At 36.4% G+C, this 26,415-nt stretch overlaps 1 protein-coding gene across 1 annotated transcript in view; it reads left to right on the top strand.

Moving 5' to 3' along the window:
- The window catches only part of TRPC6 (transient receptor potential cation channel subfamily C member 6), an 81,877-nt gene that overhangs the window by 40,620 nt on the left and 14,842 nt on the right, over positions 1-26,415 (top strand). Inside the window, exons 2-8 of the mRNA XM_027739073.2 lie at positions 7,924-8,698; positions 13,153-13,338; positions 14,921-15,085; positions 19,633-19,846; positions 20,966-21,193; positions 24,156-24,420; positions 25,210-25,405. Coding sequence (XP_027594874.1) covers positions 7,924-8,698; positions 13,153-13,338; positions 14,921-15,085; positions 19,633-19,846; positions 20,966-21,193; positions 24,156-24,420; positions 25,210-25,405 — 2,029 coding nt within the window. The remainder of the gene's footprint in view (positions 1-7,923; positions 8,699-13,152; positions 13,339-14,920; positions 15,086-19,632; positions 19,847-20,965; positions 21,194-24,155; positions 24,421-25,209; positions 25,406-26,415) is intronic.

Genomic DNA, 26,415 nt, shown 5'->3' with positions numbered 1-26,415 from the left:
ACTTCATCTGCCTTGCCTTACCATCCTATGCTGTTTAATCTGCTCTGTTTTCTTTCCCTTGCAAGTATGGTGTATAAAAGTCTCTGAGCTGGTAAAACACTCTCTTCTTTTTTATTTTTAGGAAAGAATTTAAAATCTCATTTCTCTGTTTAAAAGCTGCAAGCAATCAGAGTGCTCTTTTCTTTGTTGTTTCTGATAAATCTCCTTTAGGCACTCAGTTACACGTTTCCAGGTTACCTTTCCTCCTTGGGCCATTTTTCTCCAGACACCGTTTCTGTAATCATTTCCCTTAATATTTCTGTTTACTTGTCATTCCCATTTCAGTGGTTAGCAGCTACTGGTTTTATTACTCCAGGGTAAAAATTATGGTGAATGAATGACAAGTGAAATGAGCCTGTGAAGTGCTTGTTTGCCTTATTTTGGGTGCTTTGCTGCACCAACCATTAGATAGCCACTAACCTACTTTCCAGGAGAGAGAGAAAAACCTTCTGTTATTTGCTGAAGAAAATGTTTGTCAGACCATTACCCTTTCAGATTCACAGACTGTGATTGAAGAAAGACTCTCTAAAACATAATTGCTTTTAATTGCTTCTGTATAAAAGCTTTGCACAACATAATCAATCAGCTTGGAGAAAACACTTCTCAGCAGTCTGTAAACAAAAACCTTTGACAGTCCAGGTCTCAGAAGAGTCTCCAGGACAGTCGCAGAAGACACATCAGTTTCCACCAAAATTTCAAATAAAAGTCTTAAAGATGACCTATTTCATACTTTGTGTTGGATGTGCATCTTCTGATAAAAGTCCCATGTGAGTAAAATTACTCTTATATGTACTTTTTGTCTGCTACAAAATTAAATACTTAAGAGATGTTCATTACAGGGTTTTCTTACTTCTAACACAGTCACTGTCACTGATTATTTGTAAATTTTATTGTAAACGTCCAGAGACAGTTTTCACTTGTTACTTACTTACACCCCACTTACAATTTACTGCCATATTCTAAGGGTTAAGGGGGAATCATGAATCCTCATGCAAAAGGATGGAAAATCTAAGCGTTTTCAGGTACTTGTTTCAAGATGTTCCCTGTCTTTATATTTAGAATTTCAGTCTAATCTTCCTTTCTACAGACTGTCACTTTCTGTCCCATAGCATGGAATTGTATAGAGGTTGAGACCACGTGTCTGTCTAAGCTCTCATCCTATCTCTGGTTGGACTAAGTATATATTACTTAATTTTATATATGCAGCTATTATTTTATAAAGCTCAATTAGTAATTTTATAAAATACATGTTTTGGAAATTATTTATAATATATTTATAATATGTGTATAATATATCTGTAATATATTTATAATATTATGCTTCCTACTTCTAGCTAATTTATTCTTGCATGTTTGGTGCTGATGATCTTGTTTGGTATTACCTCATCTATTCTCCTAGCTAATTACTAATTATCGACAATTTACCAACAGCATATGAGAATTAAATTTGAAAATAATTAATTTAGTTTACACTGGCGTTTTTCCTTTTTTTGTAAAAACAGGTTCATGGCCTTTCAAGTTTTATGGAAGCTTGTGCACAGGGTTGGTTGAGAAGTGATTACTAATGGTTTCAACATTGTTTCAGCTGTGTACTTGAGTTTGAACAAGGAGTGGATACTATTGTCACACTTAATGACTGGCTGATTTTCAAAATTCTTGACCTTCACAAGATGGAGGAGTTTGTGATAAAACCAGCATACCAACATAATTCTACTTTATTTAGTTTGCTTTGAGAGTATTTATCCCTCTGACTTTTTTTCTTTAGAATTCTGCCCCCTTATTTACTTGCTTGCTTCTAGCCTGTAGATTTGCATTGCTGGCAGTGTACATGAGTACATATTTGTTTTCTCTTCATGAGAACTACAGGCTTTACGCCTCATTTTACATTAATATACTCAACTAAAGGACTTCAGTGTAGTCTTTTACTAAAGTATGGTCTTTATAGATAGAACCAAAGTTGGATTTTGTGAGTTTGTATGTTCTGATTTCCTGAGAAGTTGTATAGTCTTCTTCTAAAGCTAATAAACTTCTGAAGGGAAGCCAAACCTCGAGTTTAAGCGTTTTAATGGAGTATTCTTATATAGTAAGTTTAGAGCATAATAACCTCTTCTATGTGAGTACAGGAAGAAGACGAGGAGTCTACCCTGTTACTATGCAAGATTTTTCAGTTTCTAGCAGCTACTGTAAACTCTTCTAAAAAGTATTTTACTTTGGATTATAGTGCTGTGGATGCTCACAGTTATTTCCCATGTCCAAGCTTTCCCAGCTCCACAACTCTTTGTAATGACAGTCTATGTCCTCAAAGGGAGTTCAGGGTCAAAATCAGATCTTCCAGCACAGTTCTTTCAGTTCATAATCCCAAAACTCACTGTCTGACACCTGATTAAGGAAACTGAGCAAAGGCAGTAGACATCTGTGGCTCACAGAGGAATTGTGATGCCTAAATGATTTCTTGGATGTAAGTCCACCAGAGAGATAGCTAAAGACACACTACATAAAAAACAAGGTGGCTAATCATTTTACTGCAAACACTGACACAAAGGATTACTGTATTTTACGTTTAGAAAGTTCTACTCAGGCAGGTTTTTGTTCTATGGCAAATTTAACTGTATGGATGTAGCAGGAAAGGAAATGAGCTTAATGTAGCTCAGCAAAATGAAGGTTGAGAGAAGATATGATTACTGTGTGTTTGTTGTAGGTAACCACTGTCAGGGGAAAGTGGAGGAAAGGGCTACTTAATTTGAATAAAATAGATCTAAATTGGTGATTTTTAAATTTTGACCAAAAACTAGATAATTCTGAATACTACAACAGTCAAATTCAAGATTAGCCTTTAAGTGGGATTAGTGAGGGAAAATAAAATTTCAACAAGACAGCAATTTCCTTTAAGACAGAATCTGATATTTTAATGGGAATTGTTTGAAGTGGTATCTGTACTTGTAAGGACTTGACTCCATCATCCTTCTGTGCTCTATATTGCTGCTAAATTCTACTCATTAAAGTAGACCTTAATCTCACCAAATCGCTGATTAGATAAAATTCATTTTGAAACAATGGAAAAATATAGGTGCTCAATTTAAAAAGGAGGTAGAAGAAATGTCTCTCCTTTATATACGGAGAAGATCAAAATGACTAATTTATACTTGAATTGTACCGATCCTGTGGTAGAAATGAGATGAGTACCATCCTGTATAATTGACAAAATCAATCTTATTATGCTTAAAGTGGCAAATACAGTAGACAATGTGTGACCTCTGCTGCTCTCTTGCATTTAATTTCTTATTTTGTAGAACTCCTTCCTGTAATATGATATCCAAAATGTTGACACTATTCCAGGCTTGGTTATACTGGCTCTTCAGTAGTAAGTACAGTCATTTAGACCTTTTCTGCCCAAAAGTGCATTAATAGTCTGTTGCAACCAAACGTTAAAGTCTGGGAAGGATGAGGTTTCAAATGGCTTTAAGACTTACGTGGCCACCATCTGCGACAATATGCGACAATAGATGGTAACATGGGCATATTTTTAATAAAAAATGGACTGGAAGGAATTTAGTAATGTTGAAATAAATGTAAGAACATCAGAATACAACAGGACTGAACATAATCTTTTGGATTGTCAAATTCCTTTCCCTGCTCTTGGAGGCAATGAAGTATCTTATAAAATTTAGTTTTCTTTATTACAATTAAACATATTTATGGTCTCATGCTGCAAGAACCAGTTTTCATTACAGACCATTAACTTTAATTAACTGTAATTATAAATGGACAAACCAGGAAATTTATTTCATACCTATAAAATATATTGATGCAAGGAAAGTGGATTACGCTGAGATTCTAGAAGTGTGCATCAGACGTGCATTACAGTATACATGTCCAGCAAACAATGCAAAAATCTATTTCTTTCTGCAATAGGTTCTAATCCAGAAGATGAGCTACTATCTAAGGAATGTATATACTCAATTCTCCATTTAAGCAATGATTTTCTTCTAAATGCATGCAAGGAAAGGGAAGTGCTACTAGATGAAGCTAAATCTAAGTATTCTTCACTATTGTTTTGATAAATCATACTGAATGTATTGCTAGAATAGACATATAATCTGTTTCCATTATTTAAAAAATGAAAGAGAACGTGTTTAATGAACTGCAGTTTTTGTCTGTGCATTGAGTCAGTTCACCACCACAGGTTGATTATTGCGGGTGGACCCAGTGACAAAGGACACAGGTGAGACTGAGGTACTCAGTGCTTTCTTTGCCTCAGTTTTAAGCACTGCAGTCAGTTGAACAGTGTGAGAGACTGTAGAAAATGATCACTGGCTCAAAACAACTAAAGTGAGGGTGGTGGGGTAGGGCAGGGCAAGTTCTGTGTAGGTGGGATGGTGCACTGCTTCACAGCCCTCCCCTGGAACCTCTAGTCCAGCCCAGAAAGGCTAATAGCCACTGACACACCGAAAAACCCACCTGAGGGGAGGGCCCCAAGGGGCCAGAGCAGATAAAAGCAATTGTGCAAGTATACATGTGTAATGTCCCTATTGTCTTGGACTTTATACCAGCTGAGACCACACTGGAACCAAGACAGTAGCTACATCTTTCCCTTGTCTCTCTCCTTCTCCCTTTTTTTCCTCTTCTCAAAATCTGGGTAATTTAAAGTTAAGTGGGTTAGAGTTTATTAAGTCAATGCTTTGTGAAATGGTTTATTTTGATTGAATGTTGCTTTAGAATTTGCCAAGTACCCTTATTTTTTATAGTTTGCCAGTAAAAAGTTTGTCTTTTAACCTCCTGAGTCACATTCTCCCTTGCACCTACCTCAGGGAGTACCTAAGCCCCCTTTAAGAAACTTGCTGAGCGAGTTTGGGGCTTTGCAAATGGTGGGTGCACATGAATTCCATTAGTCTTCCATTTGCTTCTAGTGTGTTTTCAGAAAGCTTTTCTTGCTGCTCTTCACATTCTTTGCTACTTTTAACTCCAGCTGAACTTAAGCTTTCCTAACTCCATCTTTGCATGCATATGTATTGTCTCACTGCTTCTGTCAAAAGTGAGAATCAGAAGGATAAGCAGTACAGTCATGTTATTATGAGTTGAGCAGATGTGAGGACTTTAGGCTATTTATCTGAGGGTAATACAAGCATAATGTATCTAGTGTTATGTTGATGATGTTAACCATGATATAGGCGGTTCCTTATGTACAAAGAGGTGGAGTTCCTGCTCTGAATCCTGATCTCATGTAAAGGCATCTCAGTTTGCCTTAACTGACTGCAGAAGTTTGAGAGATTGACCTCATTAAACTAAACTTAGTCTTAAATGCAGATCCTGTGAACTATAGAAATGGAGCACAGATAAAAAGCTATATGCTTTCTGTTTTATATCCTTTATATATGTGTTGAATCTTGTAAACTTGCTATATTTCACAATTCAGAGTATTTCTGTGACATCAGATTTGTTGAAAGTTTTAAAAGCAGTACAAAGGTTTTGTATTCACGTTTTATCAATTAGTTCTTTTGCATTAGAGAAACTTTCATTTTTATCAATTAAGCTCTAAAATCCAACCATGTGTAACTAAATTTGGTAGCAACATACATACATGTACAAAACACACAACTACACTATGCATTATTTGTTTTTTCTTTAGCTCTCATTAATTTCACTATGAAAATGACTTTTTTTTTCCCACGCATTGCACTGTTTGGATAAACAATGACAATGGTGAATGAAAATCAGTTCTGATCAGTTGATCAGCATCAACTTGATGTTTTTTTCCAAAAATTTTATGACTGTTACTCTGAGTCTCTTTTTTCTAGGAATCTATAAAACTCAGGAAACATACAGCCCGGTTAAAACCCTTGACTGTAGGATTAACTTAATTGCTGTAGTTAAGTTCTTTATTTTTTGAGCACTGACTCTCTTACAGAAGTTAGGGAAGTTGTCTCCTTGTCTCCCTGTGGTGTTGCTATGGTCATCTCTTAAGAGTTATTCAGTGCATAAATCTTAAAACCCATAAGGTTTGGAAATTTCCCCTTGCATTCTTTTCTCTTTCATTCCCCTCCTCCCTGCACCTTCATGCCTTTAGCTTCCTTCTCTTTCCTGACACCCAGTCAATTTTCACCTCATCTGTAGTACAATGTCGTATTCTGTGTGTGAAAAAACTGTTCAGAAACACATTAGAGTCCTTTAAAGTATAATTCTGAAAACAGGAAACCCTGGTGTCTGCTTTCTCTGTTGTAGCATTTCATCCCTGTTCCAATTTATGACACACATTTCCAGTCAAACAATTGTAGATATAACAACAGACTGGCTTTTATTTAGTGAATCTCAGGTTTTGGCACCAATAATGTCATGAATGCCAGTTAAATTTTCATCCCTTTAGTTTTCATGTTTTCTATGAAACCTCTCCAAAGGCTGTCTTTTCAACAAATATAAATATACTTTTTAAAATATCTGGAAATATGCATGGAAAAATTTCAGCTAGCCATATAGCATATCCGTCTGTTAGACATTAGCATATATTCATGTTCTCTCATATGCTCTGAACATGCAGGAACTGAGACAGCCTTTGCAGAAATCTCGAGGAGTAGAAAATGGGATCTAACATGGTTCCGTAACACAAAATGACTGACATAGTGCAAACCAAGGCTGTAGACTTGCCATTGCAGCACAGTGTTAGTCCTGTTACATTGACCGTTACTCTTGTCTGTTGAGATATATTCCACATTCCATACCTATTACTATCTTACACAAAAATTGTCCTTCTGTATGTAAGATTTTGGCAATTTGAAGCATTTGCAGTGCTGCAGAGAACTGTATCTCTGGAACTGAGAAGGCAAGAGAAAAAAAAGGAAATTTATACTAAAGTTAAATATAGACATTTAAATTCATATTCATTAGTAAGTAGTTAATGAATAAAATATTGCTCATGGTTAGTATTTTATGGGAAATACTGAATATAATGAAGTGTGTTTGAGCATATGTATGTAAAGAATCATTAAGCTACTATTCAATGAGAAAAAAAGATGAAGTTGTGAATATTATGTAGTTTAGCAGAGTAATTCTAAAAGAGAAAATTATTCACAACTGAATTTCTATTCAGGATTGGGACCTTAGTTGACTGAAATAATAACAGTTGTGAATTGGATTTTCTTCTTGTTAAAGAGAATGTAACGTACTTTTATTCCTGAATAAACTTAACTTTGATATAGTTCCCTTTATGTTTTAATCATTAAATAATTATTAATGAAGTAATTAACAATTACTATAAAAGGTTAGGAATGGCTGAGGGTTTCAGTAGTAGCAGGCTGGACAACATTTCAGAAGTATCGTGAAGCGAGAATCGGCAGGATGTGTTGGCAAGCTACTGAGTGAAGGAATAAATAGTATATCAAGGTTATGAACTGTAATAATGAAAAGGATGGTGGAGATGGGGAGTAGGAAATGTCATACAGTGTAATTGTATGCTTTTATCTTGTCCAGATTCAATCTATGACTGAACATTCAATTATAGATGACAGAAAAACATCATCAGGGTGAATAGGAGAAACCAGAGCCCTGAAGTCCTGAGCAATCCCTCATTCCTAATCCCATGACTGCTGATTCCTTTCATCTTGTGGCTTGTTTACACTCTGAACTGTGAGGACAAAATAAGGAAAAAAGTGTAGTGTTAAATTATGATTGATTAGGGCTTTTTCTTCTTGTTGAATAAAGTATCTGGCTACTTATTCCAGGGCTGTTTAGTGACTGTGGTTACAAAGTGCATCAAAGTCAGTGTTTCTGGTCTTCCTGATGCATTAAAAAATATGCAGAAGATAAAGGTTTAAAGTATTTTTATTAATTATTATTTAAAATGGATATGCCCTTGCATAAAACTGAACTGATAATTTTTCTATTTCCACACAGCCGAGGCAACGAGAACAGACTAGCTCTACGAAGACAGACCATTCTCCGGGAGAAGGGGAGGAGGCAGGCCAGTCGAGGGCCAGCATATATGTTTAATGACCACTCAACAAGTCTTTCCCTTGAGGAGGAGCGCTTTTTGGATGCTGCAGAATACGGAAATATTCCAGTGGTTCGCAAAATGCTGGAAGAATGTCCCTCCCTCAATGTGAACTGTGTGGACTACATGGGACAGAACGCTTTGCAGCTGGCAGTTGCCAATGAGCACCTGGAGATCACAGAACTTCTGCTGAAGAAGGAGAATCTGTCTCGGGTGGGGGATGCCTTGCTTTTGGCTATTAGCAAAGGTTACGTTCGGATAGTGGAAGCCATCCTAAACCATCCCGCTTTTGCCGAAGGCAAGAGGCTTGCATTGAGTCCTAGCCAGTCAGAGCTCCAGCAAGATGACTTCTATGCATATGATGAAGATGGCACACGGTTTTCCCATGATGTTACACCAATCATTCTGGCTGCTCACTGCCATGAGTATGAGATTGTCCACACTCTGCTGAGAAAAGGAGCTAGGATCGATAGGCCGCATGACTATTTCTGCAAATGCAGTGAATGCAATCAGAAACAAAAACATGACTCTTTCAGCCATTCCAGATCCAGAATCAATGCCTACAAAGGTCTGGCCAGCCCTGCTTATCTGTCTTTGTCCAGTGAAGACCCTGTAATGACTGCCTTAGAGCTCAGCAATGAGCTGGCTGTGCTTGCCAACATAGAAAAAGAGTTCAAGGTGAGTAGAGGGATACTGATTCTGACAGACACAGAATTGCAAAGTTCAATCAAAGGTTTTTCTCCCATTCCTTGAGCAGTAAGAGATCAGCATTATCTTCATAAATCAGCAGAATAATCTGGGAAAAGATATAATTGTTTAATCAATGGAGTATTTAAATCTTTGGGAATGTCTTATTGCTGTGTGCTGAGCGTAATTCTTGATCCTTGTGTAGAATGTGCCAGTGAACTAATTTTCTGCTTCCTATTAGGCAGGATAGTAAAGGAGGCCCTTCAAACCCATGCTGAAGCTGTCTTAGGGCAGAGGAAAGAGGAGACTAAAGTGGTACCCTTTGGTACTGTTTGGCAAGACAAGTTGCATGATTCCATTAAACACTTGCAGATTCTCATTATTTTCTCATAATTGGACTGGAAGCTTTCTCATTCATCACAAAGTTTTGCATTTATTCACAAAAAAGGACTCTAAATAAACATCCTTCTCCTTTTTTAATGTCCTGCTTTCTTTTTTCTGGTATTTCTAGTGGCTTCTTCCTCTTTTTTACTTACTTGTGGTTCATTATATGGGAACTCTCTAACGTTAAAGACTTTTTCAGTGTTATAAAGAATTTTGTAATATTCTACAAATGCATGATTTTGAAAAAAAGTGTGATTAGTTGAGACTTGAAGTGTGAGTGTTCTTTGGTTCATTTTTTTTGTTATGTAGGTGCACAACCTACAGAAATATTTTCCACAGTTCATTTGTGTTAGGACAGTAAGAATGTAACTTTCTTTCTCTCAGTAAATGCAAAGTCAGGCTTTGTGCAAACATTGCCATTGTTAATTATGACTTAGGTTAACTAAAATCACTTAGACTGGGTGTGCCTTATGTGACCCTGTTGAAAGCAGATGCTACTATATAGACCTCACTAGCAGGAGATAAACCCCCTCCAAAGCAGTATATAGAATAATTTTCAACATTATGTTAGGAAGAGTTTGAAGTTGGCATGATCAATATTTGATGTTCATCTTAGCAGTGGCACAGTTCACAAGGCCCTGAACCTTTCTTGATTTAGCCAACCTGATCCGAGATGCTGAAGTTCTGAATTAATTACTCCTGAGTTGTGTTCATAAGGGTATCTTTATGGCACCAATCTGTTGTAAGAAGCAGAAATATTTCTTGAAGAGGGAAAGTAAGGAGAACGAATGTGCAAGATGATCTTAAAAACAACAGCTAAACATCAGAAATTGGAGCAGAGGAGAATTTTTATTTTATATCAATAAAAAAATGGTGGGAGGACCATTTCAGCTTAATGCAGAGGATGCATATGTGCCTCATGAAGTCCCTGACAGAAATCCTTAGGACCTCAGTGGGCTGAGATTTCATCCACTGCTTTCATATACAATTCAGGGGAGAGAATTTAAACCACACACTCATTTCTTTCTCTTTAGCAGCTGCTGATGGGAACAAAAGGAGTTGATTAACTTAAAGAGGAGTAAATTTAGAACAGAACAGAAAACCATTTTGCATACACCATAAATGCAGCCTGTTAAGTTCACAGCTATGTTGAGATAAATAACATGTCTGATTCGTAGGAACTGTATAGCTCCCTTTACCACAGTTGGAGTGACACAAACTAAGATTATTATAAAGATAAATAAAATCATCATCTGGAATAGTCAGCAAGAACTGTCTTTCAAATGTATGCTGCAGTACACAGTCAGTGGGATGAATTGGGAGCACACTGTCCCTGGTACCACCAGGCAGGGAATGAAGTACACAGGTGAGAACAGTAGGCTGGGTCACAGAGCAAGCTTCTACAGCCTGCTCTGAAGCGCCATAAGAAGGTCTTTCTTCAAGGACTTCTTTTTTTCTAGTTTCTCTTTTTTTCAGTTGCTTTCTTGAAAATTAGAGCTTAACTTCTAATGCAGTGTTGTATAAAGAATTTCAACAGAGATTTTGAGGTACTGTCTCTCAGCAGAAACAGGAAGCTCAATGAGAGACAGAGCAACTCCACATTACTGGGCATTAATCATCCAGGCTCTGCTGGGAACATACATACTCTTTGAGTAGAGTGGAGGTGGATAGGAACTGTGAGGAGCAGGAGCAGTAGGCAACACAGAAATTTAACTCTCCCTTAATTTAAGATTTCACCAGGAGCAGGGAACATAAGGTCTTTAGGGAATGTTTTTATAGGTACTAAAATCCCATGGTGGTTCTGGATAAATATTAAAGACCACTCACATTTATACATGAATTATTGAGAGTTAACATTTACAATTTTGATAAGTGATTAACATTTACAATATCTAGACAGGCTAGGGACTTGACTGCAAAATACCTGTCTTAGTTTCAGAGGAGGCAGTACAAGTGTGTGCAAGTTACAGGAAATGGATGCTGTCAGCTTTACTGAGTGTGGGCTAGCTTGTGCTCCTGCAAGCTCATATCCCTGCTTGCAGCAATTTAGCTAAAAATTGTTAACCTTGCTTTATTTCAGGAGTTTGCTACAAATACCTGGATAAAATACCTGCATAAAAATGTGAGTTTCATAAAAATGGGTTACAAGTGTTAGTGTAGTCAGAACAAGTATATTTTTAGTGCATAGGTTAGCTGGGCATGGCAAATCTTTAGCTCCACCTGGGGTTTGCCTTAGCCACTTGAAGTATGTCAAACCTTACCTAAATGGAAATTGAACTTTCTGTAATACACTGTTATAACAGTTACCTATTTTATAGTGCTGATGGGGTATTGTTGCAGGAGAACTTTCAAGTGAGTGCCTACAGCAGCCAGTGGCACAGATAATTCCCAGATCTTCCTCAGAGGCAATAGAAAGGGTCAGTGCTAAACTGGAGACATGTGTCGATCACAGTATAGGAATATTTCTGTAGCAAATAGCTAATTTAGGCTTCCTGAGTAGTTCTGAGATCTTCAGGGTTTTCTGAACACCATTTAATTTAGTTTTATATAATAGAATGCTTTGGGTTGGAAGGGACCTTAAGGATCATATAGTTCCAACCTCCCTGCCAAGGGCAGGGAACCTGTCACTAGACCAGGTTACTCAGAGCCCTGTTCAACATGGTCTTGAAGATCTTCAGGGATGGGGAATCCTCTCTGGACAACCTATTCCAGTGTCTCACCACTCTTATAGTAAAGATTTTTTTCCTAATATGTAATCTAAACCTATGTTGCTTCAGTATAAAACCATTCCCTCTTGACCTTTTTCACATGCCCTTGTGAAAAGTCTTTCTCCAGTCTTCTTGTAAGACCCCTTTAGGTACTGAAAGGTGCTATAAGGTCTCCCTGGAGCCTTCTCTTCCCCAGGCTGACCCAACTCTCTCAGCCTGTCTTCATACGAGACATGTTCCAGCCCTCTGGATGTGTTCCAGCCCTTTGTGGCCCTTCTCTGGATTCATTTCAACAGGTCAACCTCTTTCTTCTATTGGGGGCCCCAGAGCTGGACACAGGACTGCAGGTGGTGTCTCACAAGAGCAGAGTAGAGGGGCAGAATCACCTTCCTTGACTTGCTGACCAAGATGCTTTTGATACAGCCCAGGATACCGATGGCTCTCTTGGCTGCAAGCACATATTGCTGGCTCACATTGAGCTTTTCATCCATAAACACCCCCAGTCCTTCTCCCCAGGGTTATTCTTGACCCGTTCTCTGCCCAGCCTCTACTTGTGCTTGGGATTACCCTGACATGACTAAGTGTGCAGTTTTACAAGGTTCGATGTTATATAGAATATTTTTACTTTTGGAGATTGTGATCATGTTTTCTGTCATCTCAATCATTCACCCACCCTAGAGCTAATATCTCTATTATGTCCATAAAGATGGTGATGATATATGACAAATGTTGTCCTTCAGAGATGTGGCCTGGAGTTTTGAGAGGGACAGCTGTGTCCCAGTGCTGTTCAAAATGGATAAGATAAGCATTTAGTACAAAACCCATTGCAACTATAACAGCAACATTCTGGTTTATTGTGTCATGGGATGGAATGGAAAATGTATTTTTAAGTTAAATATAGATTTGTTACTGTTTACTGTAAATTACTTCCCCTAATAAGGTTGTCTGAGTTTGCTTTTCTGATAAGAAGCAAAATTCAATGTATCAACTCAAAGTCTGATTTTCTGCTGTTTTGGTTTTTTTCTTTTCCTTTATACAACCCCCATTACAGAAATTGGATCCCAGTCTTCATTACGGTTATTAAAATATGTCATACAACATTTCTGAAAGTGTTTTTTTTTTTTACTTTAATTGCCTCAAAAGTGAGTCTAGAGAAGTGACTGAGGTGCAGAACTTGATAAGGTAGATATGCAAGGTAACCAAGGTGAGACAAATACCACTCTGAACATTTTGGGGGGGGAAGCACATAACAAGATGCAAAGAAAATATTCACAGAGGTGTGGCTGGGATGTAGAACTGTTTCTGTCATGGTGCATCTAAACACCAAGTCTCCTTCTTTCTTCTGTTTTCTAGAATGATTACAAGAAACTGTCTATGCAATGCAAAGATTTTGTAGTCGGACTCCTTGATTTGTGCAGAAATACAGAAGAAGTGGAAGCTATTTTGAATGGTGATGTAGAGATGAACCTCAGTAATGGAGAACACGGCCGCCCCAGCCTTAGCCGCTTAAAACTTGCCATTAAGTATGAAGTTAAAAAAGTAAGCAATTATGTTGATCAAACAGACATGTCATGATAGTGGTATTAAATTGTGCTATTAATAAATGTTTATGTTTTGGTAGCCTATGACAAATGAACATTAGGGCCTTTTTGCACAATGTATTTTGCAAACAAAAGAGTCCTTGCCCCAAATAGCTCGCAATATAAACAAGAAGCAGATATTGAGAGTGGATACTGGTCACAGTGAGTATGAGAGCAAATGACTGCGATACAATTTGTAGCTATGTGCAAAATAAAAAAAAAAAGGCTTCAGGCAGTGTCAACTACAACAGTTATCATCCCTTCTTTGTCTTGCTTTCATTTCTACTGTCAGTTTAATACTATAGTCTCCATCTGAAATGCTCTCAGTGAAACTAGCTGAGTCAGTAGCTGCACAGAGACCCTTGAATTACCCAGGAAACTCGTCTTGGATAATAGAGGCTGTAAAATTCCAGGTGGCGTGTGTGAACCAGGGAGAAATTATTTGTGTGATGAATCTTATACAACCAAAGATCAAGAAGATACAGACCAAGAGAATACTTGAAATGCATGTTACCCTAAAGTAGAGCCTTTTTTACAAAAATTGAGCTCACATCTCCTACATGAGAAGTATATTTATGTGTTCATGAAAGGAAGAAAAGAAGAAAGCTATTTTGGCTGAGCACTCACCAATAAATGAAAACACTGCAAAACACTTGGCAAGTTATGGTCACTAAAGAGAGATGAAGCAACTGCTGAACAGAAGATATCACAATGAGTTTGTCCTTCATAGTATTTGAGTCTTAATCCTTCCCTGAATGTGAACTTTCTTGCAATACTTTCTCTTATCTCAATAAAGATATTTCTTGCACCTGCAGCCAGTAATCCTTTAAGTATAGAGAAGATTATAGAAAAAAACAAGCCTAGATTAATTTAAATTTTTAATTCTATTAACAGGTATGGATATAAACATAAACAGTGCACAAGTATCTACTATTTATTAATACCTACCTTTGTAAGGTTCTTCTTATACTAACCAGAGGACACAAAGGGGGTTATAGGGTAGACTTCTCAGTTTTGCAGAGTTTGTCCAAAATATTCCAGAATCAAGTTATAAATAGTCCTTATCTGATTTCCTGCAAATATGACAGCTGTTTTCTTATGCCAGCATGTTAGCACGTAAAAATATATCAAAATCTTTCTTTCACAACTGAAGATTATATAGCATTTTTTTGCAGAACAAAAAGACTTAAAGTTCTGGAATTTCTGAAGCAGTAAATTTAAAATTATAAATATAAGAAAGTTACAAAGTTTGATCAGATAAATTTTATGTTTAATTAACCTTAGATAAAATTAATAGTTTGTGATTGAATAATAAATAATAAATGTCTCAGTAAATAGTAGTTTTTTAAATTAATGTATGTCTGTTTGCTGGGAAATTTGGCCTGTCAAATAGTTTTTCTTATGACCTTGTTAGTTCTCCTTTGAACAACTCTCCTGTGTTGTTGCTATTCCAGAATTCTTAATGTGATTCATATAGCTGTATTTTAATAAAGGTTATTCTGATAGCAATATTATTTTTGTGCTCTTTTTCTTTATTATAGTTTGTAGCACATCCAAACTGCCAGCAACAACTTCTCTCAATTTGGTATGAAAATTTATCAGGTTTACGGCAGCAGACCATGGCAGTGAAGTTTCTGGTTGTTCTTGCTGTTGCAATAGGACTACCCTTCCTTTCAATGGCTTACTGGATTGCTCCTTGCAGTAAGGTCAGTCTGTGAAATCTTGTAATGGCTTTTTATTAACTCCTGTATCATCTATATGTAGATTCTTGTCTGACAAAGACATGCTTAAACAATAAAAGTTATTTTAAAGCCAAGTTAGAATGGAATGGCTGCAAGACTGCATGTTCAGACAACTGTAATTAAGACAGGTATATGTGTTGTGTTAAATGTAATATATATTAAATTAATTTACAATAGCTGAGCAAGAGTTGCTTTGTAGAAATCCTGCTTTAGAAACAATGAGTCAAATTGTTATCATTTAGTTCTTGCTTCTATAGGTAAATACCAAGGATACTCTTTTTCCATTGTTTCAGATTTAGACTAAGTTCAAGCAGGGGGTTGATTCCAATTAACTCAAAGGCAATTTTATTTTTCATGATTAAAAATAAATAGATAAAAGTCACTGAAATATGAATGCCAGAAACTAAAACAATCATCACTTTTCTAGAAGTCAAAATTAACTGTTTTGGCTTGACAAGACAGTGCTAATATTCATCATATTTCATGAGGACTCCAAAGTAGTCACACAGTCTCCCCTGCATTGATTTACAATGCACTGTCTGGATTGGGTGACAATCTCTGACCTCAGTGAACTTTATGTTGAATCTCTGTTTGAGTTGGTCACTGCCCATTTTGAGTGGACACTGATGGAAAATTTCCCTTCAAAGTTATGTTGCAGTCTAATATCCCCAACTCTAACAGGTCAAGTCCTTTGCACATACTATGATTTCAGGGGAAGAGGAAGGTTGAAAGAGAGAATTGAAGTCTTTGTGAGGGTTTTTTTTTGTTGTTCTCTGGAGGAGAAAAGTGAGCCTTTTTTGTTTGGCCATATTTTTTCATTTCTTTCAGTCTGGACAATAAAAATCAGTTATATTATTTTCACTTTTCTGTATAGTGACCGGGTTTTTATGAGCACTTATTTCTTAAGACACTCCTTGAGATTCAACACACTTCATTAATTGATTTTCTACTATAGCAGTGACTTATCTATTTGTCATTTTCCATTTTCAATGATTTATTGGATCTTAAACTAAATTTGAACCATTGCAGATTCTGAAAAATATATTTCAGAGTAGCTTTTAAAGTCAAGGTCCAAGTAACCACATTCATTAAGGTTTCAGTTCTGTCACTATTTAATCAACTCGTCATGTGATTTGAATGCTTTCTGTTTCATTGTATTCTGCAAATATAAAATCCAATCTACCTTTTTCACCAATTACCATTTAATACTTTATGCTTCACTTATATTTCAGAAGTTTAATCTGGTTTTTGAAGACAAAAATTTTCAGTGTATATTCTCAAGATATTCTCAGTGTATATTCTCAATATAGAACATCTTCTTTATCAAGAGTCCATTCTGTGTATGAATTGATGGAATTTTACATCTTCTCTTCCTACCTAGATAAAGTACACATTCTTTTTCCAGGTTTGGCAGTATAAGGCACAGTGACAGAAGAGAGAGAAAATGTTCACAGTATTTCTGGTGAAAATAAAAACTTACAGTAGAGTTCTGACACATTTCTTTATATTCTCATGTCACGGCTCTGAGAAAGGCAAAAATGTGTTTATGACTTTTGCAACATCTCAGTCAGTTACCTGTAATGCTGACCAGCTTCCTCTTTGGGAAAAAGTTAATTTGAGTTTGGACCACAGACTGAAGGTTTGAATTGAAAGTTTCAGATGTGAAAAAATTTAATGGAAATATGTGGTCAGTCCTGTTGATTTGGAAGGAATTCACTACTGTCAGATGCCAAAAGGCGTTAATATTGCCTCTTATTTGAATTTCAACCATTGATCCTCGCAGAGACATTTCAAAATTTTGTAAACTCTTTGCTCTGCATCTCTAATTGTTAATTCAGTGTAACTACTGACATCATTAACACAAATTTTTAGAATAATATTTTATTACATGACATGAAAGATTAAAACCTTTTTTCAGTTATCTGCAAGAATCTCTAATGTCTCTGCTGTTCAGCTGTAGTAATAGAATTTAGATTTTTAGCTTTATGAACTCATAAGTAATTCGGTCAACCTCTGGCCAAGATGAAGGATTTACATTTGAAACTGAGTTGCCTTTTGCTGTTCCCAGTCACCTGAGGCTGACATTTCTAAAGAAGTAACTTGAAAAATTCCTAAGTGCTTCCTAGAAGCTTGTTCTGAGAGTTATACACATTCCTCTTTTGCATTGTGGTAGAGGAAAAAAAATTGAACATTGTGTCCAGTATATGAGGAGCTAGAAAATTTTTATTACTAAAAAAGTATATGCATAATCTATGTGGTTTTTTTAATCAGACCTTTTCTCCTTTGCAATAGCTGTGCTACCTGGAGTCCCATTTTATAATTTCTTTACCAATGCCATACTCCATAATATTACAATACTAATTGTTTCTGCAGAGTTACAAGTGGGTAATAGTGTAAATCACTTACTACAGACCCCAGCAATTACAGGTGACCCTCTATATGGACAAATAAGTGTCAGTGTCCACCATGTAACTATTGTATATCTTGTCCTAACCCAAAACAACATATAAAACACTCTCCAAAACTCCATAGCAAACCAAAAAACATAGTATACAGTATCAGAATCCAGAAAAGAACCCAAAACAAAACTCCAGATCACTTAAAACAGAGACATTCTGAGCACTTAGAAAATCATGTCCTTGGAAGTGCAGGGGAAGGGAATTTATCACATCAACAAGCGCAGTGAAAGTGTATGAGGGGGATTTCAGTTTATGGAAAAGTCCAGAGTAGCAAGATTATGGCGTTGGCTTTAGATGCTGCTTTTTTTCCTCCCAGTTCATATTTTCTGACCTATATCTTCTCCATAAAGAAATTCAGAAATTTAGAAGTGTAATTTCAAAATTTCATCGGATCATTGTTATGTAGCAGTGTCATAATAACTTCCAGGAGTTTTGTAATCACTTCAACCAAAGTTCTGCTTCTAGAGAGATTTTGCTGTATATATGCAAAAAATACTTTTCTGTTTCTTTAGAACGGACAGGAGGTGGGGTGATAGGAATTCACTCTCTTAAATTTTATGTTTTTTGATCAAGGGTTATATTAACATTAACCTACTTCAGTATTTTTTCTTCTTTTCTGGTTATGTCTCTCTCTGGCAACTGTATCCTAACTCATCTTTGTTTGTGAATACAAGAATAATACATTTAAAAGGACACTGTCAAGGTACTTTATCATTTTCCAGCTCTGCTTTATTGTATGTTGTTTATGACTGTATCTTCCTAGCTTGAAATAAAATTTTTCCCCGTGACAATTACCTGTTCTCTTTGTAGTTCATGCAAAATAATTGATTGTTGAAGTTCATCCCATGAGGCTGACAGACTGTTTAATTTAATAAAAAACAAATTAATTTAATTGAGTGAGAAACATAATAAATGGCATGGGTTTGAAAAGTAATATAACAAATCTTATGCCTGCTAACCTTGACAGTGTTCCTTTAACAGTATCTTATATTTGCATTTGTCTAGTCTTCCTAATGTGATTTGTATTTGAGACCTTACCATTGCATCCTTGGCTCCATCCTCTTATTCATGTTTCTGTAAAAGCTGACTGCAAAATTCTGATTTTCTGCAGCAAAAATATGAGTACCAATAACATACCTCTCTGTTTCCATCTACTTTTTCCAGACCACAGATTGTTATATGTTTTAGCTGAGATATGTAACACTTGCTTTCAATCATTTCCAAGCAATTTTTTTAGATACAAGTACAGTCTTAGTCTAAAATGAAAAAGTATTTTTCTGCAGCTTCCAACTAAGTGGACAAGCTAAGACTTTTAATATTAATACAGCCACTCTCTAAAATAAAGTAAATAATTCCTAGAACTTCAACCTTGTGTGAATTTGTATGGAACTTTTAGGTTTTTGAAGTGTTGCACTAAACCATTTTAAAGTTGTTCTTAGTCATGACAAAGCTGAAAACTTTTCCATTGTAGCAGTCAGGAGGAAATTACGACTCTACAGGACTATAAACATAACCCTTTGAGGCCTCATGACTTTTTTTAAAAAAGAAAATAAATTGGGAAAACTGCACAATAACTGTGCTAAACCGAGTATCACATCAGTCAGGAAATTAAATTCTTTAGTCATAATTCATTCATGGTGATAATTCTTTTAGTAAGTGTCAAAATCTTGGTTTCTTTCTTGTCTCATAAAGATGACTAGCATGTAAGAAATCCACCAACTATCATAGATTTTACCTTTGATTATCTGTAATAGACATAGATACTGCAAACTAATTACGGAATTATTTCAAATTACCGAGTTAAAAATACAGATCTTTTTAATTTCAGTATTCTATCAGTGAAACGGATAGATTATTCCTGAAAACAGCACATCAGTAGAAACTTCTAAAAGCAACTGTCAACACGGCATCATAGTACACAAATTTTTCTAAATATTTGTTCCTTTGCATTATTGAAATAGATGACTTTCTGTGTTACTGCTCCTTTTATATATTTTTTTATTTTGGAAGAAGTCAATGCAATATCCTTGTGTTTCATAATCTCTGTTGCAGCTGGGGAGGATAATGCGTGGACCATTTATGAAGTTTGTAGCCCATGCAGCCTCTTTCACCATTTTTCTTGGTCTGCTTGTCATGAATGCAGCTGACAGGTTTGATGGCACCAAACTCCGACCTAATGAAACAACAGACAATGTAAAACAGCTGTTTAGGATGAAAACATCATGTTTCACATGGATGGAGATGCTCATTATTTCTTGGGTAATAGGTAAAAAATTTTGCTTAAATTTGTCTTGCTATGATTTCAAGTGAAGCTGAACTAAATGAAATCCTTTTCTATCAATGTTTTGTGTAAAAATTGCGACAAAGGGAGTTTATTCAGTTGTCTGCATTCCAACATGGGCCTCATGTTTTATGCTGGATGTCATCAGGATTCACATGTTCCCATCTGATCACATTCAGATTAAGGATTTAGGTAAAATCTACATCATTCTGAAATCTACATCTACATGAATTCAGTTTTACAAATAACAAAGCAAAGTGTCTACCAGTTTTCTGGGGGTTTTGAGTCACCCTGCGTCAACTACAAAGGGGAAAGATTTGCACATGATAAAGCTATTTATAAATTAATATAGTTGTGTATTATAGGGATAATATAGCACTCAGATTTCTGAAGTCTATAAATATCTTCATCTGATAAAAAAGAAGGAAATAATAGTTTCTTAATTTGAAGTTCTAGTTTGATAATTTAATCTATTTTCATTTTTATTTATTTCAGTGTCATGCATAAGATGGTTTATGAAAAATTGATTCAGTGCATACAGACGTAACATTGAATGTAGTTACTGCAATTGACATTATTATTGTCCTTATCTGAAAATTATGAAAAGTTCCTTCAGACAATTTGATAAGTGAAAAAAGTATTCCATTCAGCTTTTTATTAAAGACTCTTTTTAAAATCCTAGAAATGTAGTTTATATTTTTTTCTCTTGAAATGAAAAAAGATTTTTTCTGAAAATAAGAAAATTTGAGTTTCTCTATTAGCTCTGCCACAGATCATGCCAGAGCATTTCTGCACTTTCCATCTCTTCCTGTGTTTGTAGCAGATGGTGATACTCACATCCCATTCCTCTCTTTGAAAGCTTTTATAGTTGTACAGGAAAAAGAATTCTAAAAGATTGCTATTATTACTCGCATGAGAAGAAGTCTTGGAATGTATATGAATTTTCAGATTCAAGGATTTTATTTTGTGTTTGAATTCCCACTGATCAAAATTGTTTTGAGTTTGACCGCAACCAAGAGCATGTTCTATATATAATAAAAATATAAAATAAAACAATTTTGAAGATAAAAGAACACATTGTTTTCTCTGTTCTGTCTTAAACAGGCATGATATGGTCTGAATGTAAAGAAATTTGGTCTCAAGGTCCAAAGGAATACCTTTTTGAGTTATGGAATATGCTTGATTTTGGTATGTTAGCAATTTTTGCAGCATCATTCATAGCAAGGTTTATGGCATTTTGGCATGCATCCAGAGCCCAGAACTTCGTTGATGCACATATGAAAGATCTGACTAGTCCAACACTGGACCCCAGCATAAAATACTACACCTTGGGTGAGTTGATTGAACATGGTTAAAATTTACTTCTGGGGCCAAGATGAACTGATTTTTCAGTAAATAAGTCTCCAATACCATAGTTCCACAATGTACTACTAAAGAAATTCCCACACCTTCTCCTTCTCATCCTTATGGTAAATTGAATATGAGTCAGCAGTGCCCTGGCAGCCAGGAGAGACATCCATGTCCTCGGATGCATAAGCATAGTATCACCAGACAGCCAAGGGAAGTGATTGTCCCAGTCCACTCTGCACTGGTGTGGCCTCACCTGGAGAAGTGTGCAGTTTTGTGTACCACATTATAAAAAAGACACTAAACTATAAGAGGCTGTCCAAAGGAGGGTCACAAGGATGGTGAGGGGTGTGGAGGGGAAGCCATACGAGGAGCAGCTGAAGTCGCTTGGTTTGTTCAGCCTGGAGAAGAGGAGACTGAGGGGAGACCTCATTGCAGTCTACAACACCCTCATGAGGAGATGCAGAAGAGCAGGTACCAATCTCTTCACTCTCATGACCAGTGACAGGACTCAAGGGAATGGCATGAAGCTGAGTCAGGGAAGGTTTAGGTTAGATATCAGGAAAAGGGTTTTCACCCAGAGAGTGGTTGAGAATTGGAACAGGCTCCCCAGGGAAGTGGTCACAGCACCAAACCTGTCTGGATTCAAGAAGTATTTGGACAACGTTCTCAGGCACATGGTGGGATTCATGGGGTGTCCTGCGCAGGGCCAGGATTTAGACTCGATGATCCCGATGGGTCCCTTCTAACTTGGCATATTCTGTGATTCTATGATTCTACTATTTGATCACAGTTCCGTTGGCTATGCTCATACATCTTTTGAGGAGTGTTCTAAACAGCAGGCACTGAAATGATCTAAGATCAACATAACCTTACTATCATCTCACCCCTTTTCTAGATTATTTTAATCTATTCAATTACACAATACTGTCTGCAAACCAATCTGTGTTGGTGCAGCTGTGAATTTAATCTACTGTAATGTGGGGACAAAACTAAGCAATGAGATGCATGAACTTCTTAAACATGCTATGTCAAAATAACCAATATGTCTTTTATATATTATTTTTTCAGAGACTCTATTGTATTACTTTAATATTTTTCAATCCACTCTCTTTACCAGTAAGAGATGAAAAATGTTAATAAACTTGCGTGGCATATATGAGAAGTGACTAGAAGCTATTTCACCTGAATGAGAAAAAATTAAGCTCTGTTGATTAGTGTTCGCTCTCAACATCACCACATCTCTCTTACTGTTATTAGATATTTTTTTTCCTAGATACTGAATTACATCAGTTTCTATATGTGTTCTGTGCCTCAGATACTATTTCTCTTAAAGTTACATTCCTGCATCATCCAGGCTGTAGAAAAGCAGAGCAATTAATATATAGATTCTGAAACACATTGAATTGTAAGACTGACAAATTTTACTGGAAAGTTACAGATTTTACATAAGTCCTAAAAGCAGCTGGTTAAATATTAATTCAGTTTTCAGAAACACACACTTGAAGAATGTGCAAACAGAGACTGTTGTTTATGTTCACAGTGTCTGCGTATGACAAGCACAAGTCTTGTAACTCATTTATGCTACACAATACTGCATCATTTAGAAAGGCACCTTCCATTCATATCAGTCATGGGTTGTGACTTTGTTATGCCCTGAAGCACAGCTGATACATTTTTTAGTGGATGCACGTACACTGAAGTCTGGTTGGAGAGCACCTGTGTCTGGTAGTGCCAACATGGATAATGTTATTTAGTGCCACAGTTTTTTTCATAGGTTAGGAAGCATAACTTGATGGACACCAGGTTGAACATGAGCCAACAGTGGGCCCCTGTGGCAAAGAAGGCCAATGGTATTCTGGGCTGCGTTAGGCGGAGCATGGACAGCAGGTGGAGGGAGATGATCCTGCCCCTCTACTCAGCACTGGTGAGTCCACAACTGGAATGCTGTGTCCAGTTCTGGGCTCCCCAGTACAAGAGAGATGTGAACATGTTGGAGATAAGGGCCTTTACAGTAAAGTAGACACAGATAACAACATTCTCCAGGGACATAGGTAACACATCCCAGGTTAACCTCTTCTCTTTGTCTGAAGCACAATAGTGAATAAATTTAAGCCTGCCACATCATGAGAGAATGGCTTGACTTACAGCAAGGAAGTATTCTGAAGGGTATTGCTTCAGACTTCTTCTTCTGACACTTTTCTGTAAATATTTATTTAAGTAAAAGTTTGAACTTAAATGTTCCTCTCTGCAGTTGAATGTGTCACGTTCCCCATTAAAAGACATTCAAGTAATTCACGAGTACATTAGCTTCAGCAGAAGATACTGATAGAAATGATGATAGAAAAGGTGTTTGGTGTTTGCTGGGAAATGACCACTACAATTTCATTATAAGTAAGACAATAAAGTAGAAAAGATATAGAAATATAGTTCGTGTAGTTTTGGAATTGTGAAGACCATTTAATTAATTCAGATCCCCACATCAAAACAGTTCATTTTGTCACAGCTCAGTTGTCATCACCTGCCACTGTAACCTGAATTTTACTTAAATTCTATTATAGGCGAGGATTCAACTCCCAAAAAGTTACCTCAGTGATCTTACGGGCCACCTTTATAATCACTGGTGATCTAATCAATACAGTCAGTGGAACTGTGGAAAGGTTTTAGAGTTACATGGCTCACTTCAGTCAGCTAAACCTAAGTGATTAGTTGTTTGAGTTGCCATGGGTTTCTTCCCTCGCCTCGAAATCACAGAATATCCTGAGTTGGAAGGGACTTACAAGGATCATCAAGTCCAAATCTTAGCCCTGCAGAGGACATCCACAGGAGTCACACCATGTGTCTGAGATGTTGTTCCAATTGCTGTTCTGACTGCTGTTCCAAAAAGACCCCCATAGATGCATACAATTATCTTGAAATAATGACAGTTCTCATCTTTTGTTCCTAGCCAGAATAAACTGGGATCCGTCCGATCCTCAGATCATATCTGAAGGGCTGTATGCAATTGCGGTTGTGTTAAGTTTCTCAAGAATAGCCTACATCTTACCAGCTAATGAAAGCTTTGGACCACTGCAGATATCACTTGGCAGAACCGTGAAAGACATCTTCAAGTTTATGGTGATATTTATCATGGTGTTTGTAGCTTTCATGATCGGCATGTTTAATCTCTATTCCTACTATCTGGGGGCGAAACAAAATGAAGCATTCACAACGTAAGTACCGCTGATTAAAATGTAGGTTTTTTTCTTAACAATAAAGCAATGAAATACAAAATATGCTACTACATTTTTGGACATGGGGAACTGAGATCTCCTTAACAAAGCAAGGAAAAATATGTCTTCAAACAGATGGAGACAGATAGGAAAAAATACCTCAGAGGTTTGGACTTCTATATATGTATAAACTGATTAAGAGGAAATACATGTATTTAAGTGAACTAACTTGAAAAAAAATCAGTATGCCCACACCATGGTTTTACATTGAAATTGTGTAATAGTAAAAATTCAGCTGGAGGATTATGGTCTGTGAGACTCATTTTTCTGAAAATTGATGAATTGCCCTCAGACATCCTGTCTTCTCACAGTTTCAGAATGTTTGTCATAATAATGGTGAAATAATTCATACAAAGTGAACTAATGGTGCAATTTAAATAATTTACAGGTTAATTATTTTTTATTTACATTAATTTACATTCAGCAGGCTGTAGCATGTAGATTAGTTAACAAGTAAATCATTGTGATATTCTTTCAAGGATGGGTATATAATTCCTAAACTGAATCAGATGGTTTTATTGTCAGTCCTAAGTTTTAGGAATCTTGTATCGTGAAACAGCCTGTACGCATGAAATTAGATAGTGTACTGTTATGCACTATGGTAGAATTCTACATTATGATAATGGAAAAATTTTTACACCATATAAAAATGGTAACTGGCAATTTATATAATAAGAATATACAGCTTTTCTTCAGTATTATATACATGTGTTCGATTTCTCCTTTTAGTGTTGAAGAAAGTTTCAAAACATTGTTCTGGGCTATATTTGGACTCTCAGAAGTTAAATCGGTTGTCATCAATTATAAACACAAATTTATTGAAAATATTGGTTATGTCCTTTATGGAGTCTATAATGTTACCATGGTCATCGTCTTACTGAACATGCTTATTGCAATGATCAACAGTTCATTCCAGGAAATTGAGGTAAAAACTGATTTTATGATGAAGTATCACCACATTTACTGTTACAAATAATTGTATAAACCTCTCGGAAAATATTCTTATTGACATCTTGTTTAAGAAAAGTAACACATAGGTTTTTGGAATATATTAGGAGAAAATATTAATTCCACTGTACATTTTTGTTATAAAATACCTGGAAGTTACCTGTGCTTGCTTTAGTAAGAATCAAACTGGAATAAGAAAGTGCTACTGAACTCCGTTATGTTCCTGAAGAGGATGGCTACATGGTGTGACTTTGTGAATCTTTCACTCGCTTCATTTGTAATTATTAGAGAAATGTCCCTCTTGCTGCAAGGATGTTCACATTCCTATGCCTTGGCCTTGCAAGCAAGTCTCTAACATGTTGTGTTCTTCTTTCATTAAATAACTGTTGCTCTAGACCTCTGCAGTGAACAAAACTTTACTTGACAAAGTAATCAGCAGGGCTACTGAAAATCAGCGTGAATTTTGCATACCATGGAAAACAGAGGGCTAAATCATTATCATTGTTTTGAAAAAAAGGAAGCAGATCTCCAGGAGCTAGGCCATCTCAGACCTTCCCAGATGCCCTTGCCACACAGCTGCATGCTCAGGTTTGACACCGCTCTGGTCCCCTGTTCTAGGCTCTGGTTTGGGGCCGTAGCATTGTCTGGCTTGAGCAAGAGCAGCGCATTCTCTAGGGAGGTTCATATTCTTCTGATTCGGGAAGCCACAGAGCAAACCTATCAGGTTTAGAGCATTAAAAAGCAGTCTCTTATCCAAAAATATGTTGACTGGATAAAAACAGCTTCTAAAAACAGGCGCAGCAATAGCGAGATGTCCTTGGACATGATGTCAATCCTTTCTGCAGAAAACCCTCTTCAACTTTGCAGAGTGGAATAAAGTGATTGTTTTGACGATCCTAAATGTTAAGCGTAAACCATGGTGATGGTAGCATATCTGGTTTAATCATATATTTAAGCAAGTGGAAGGAATTATCTAAGAATCATCTA

The sequence above is a fragment of the Pipra filicauda genome, unplaced genomic scaffold (assembly GCF_003945595.2).
Source record: "Pipra filicauda isolate LSUMZ 115617 unplaced genomic scaffold, ASM394559v2 scaffold117_size3949168_pilon, whole genome shotgun sequence".
Lineage (NCBI taxonomy): Eukaryota > Metazoa > Chordata > Aves > Passeriformes > Pipridae > Pipra > Pipra filicauda.
Note: the sequence above shows the minus strand (reverse complement) of the source record. Positions and strands in the feature narration are given on the sequence as shown.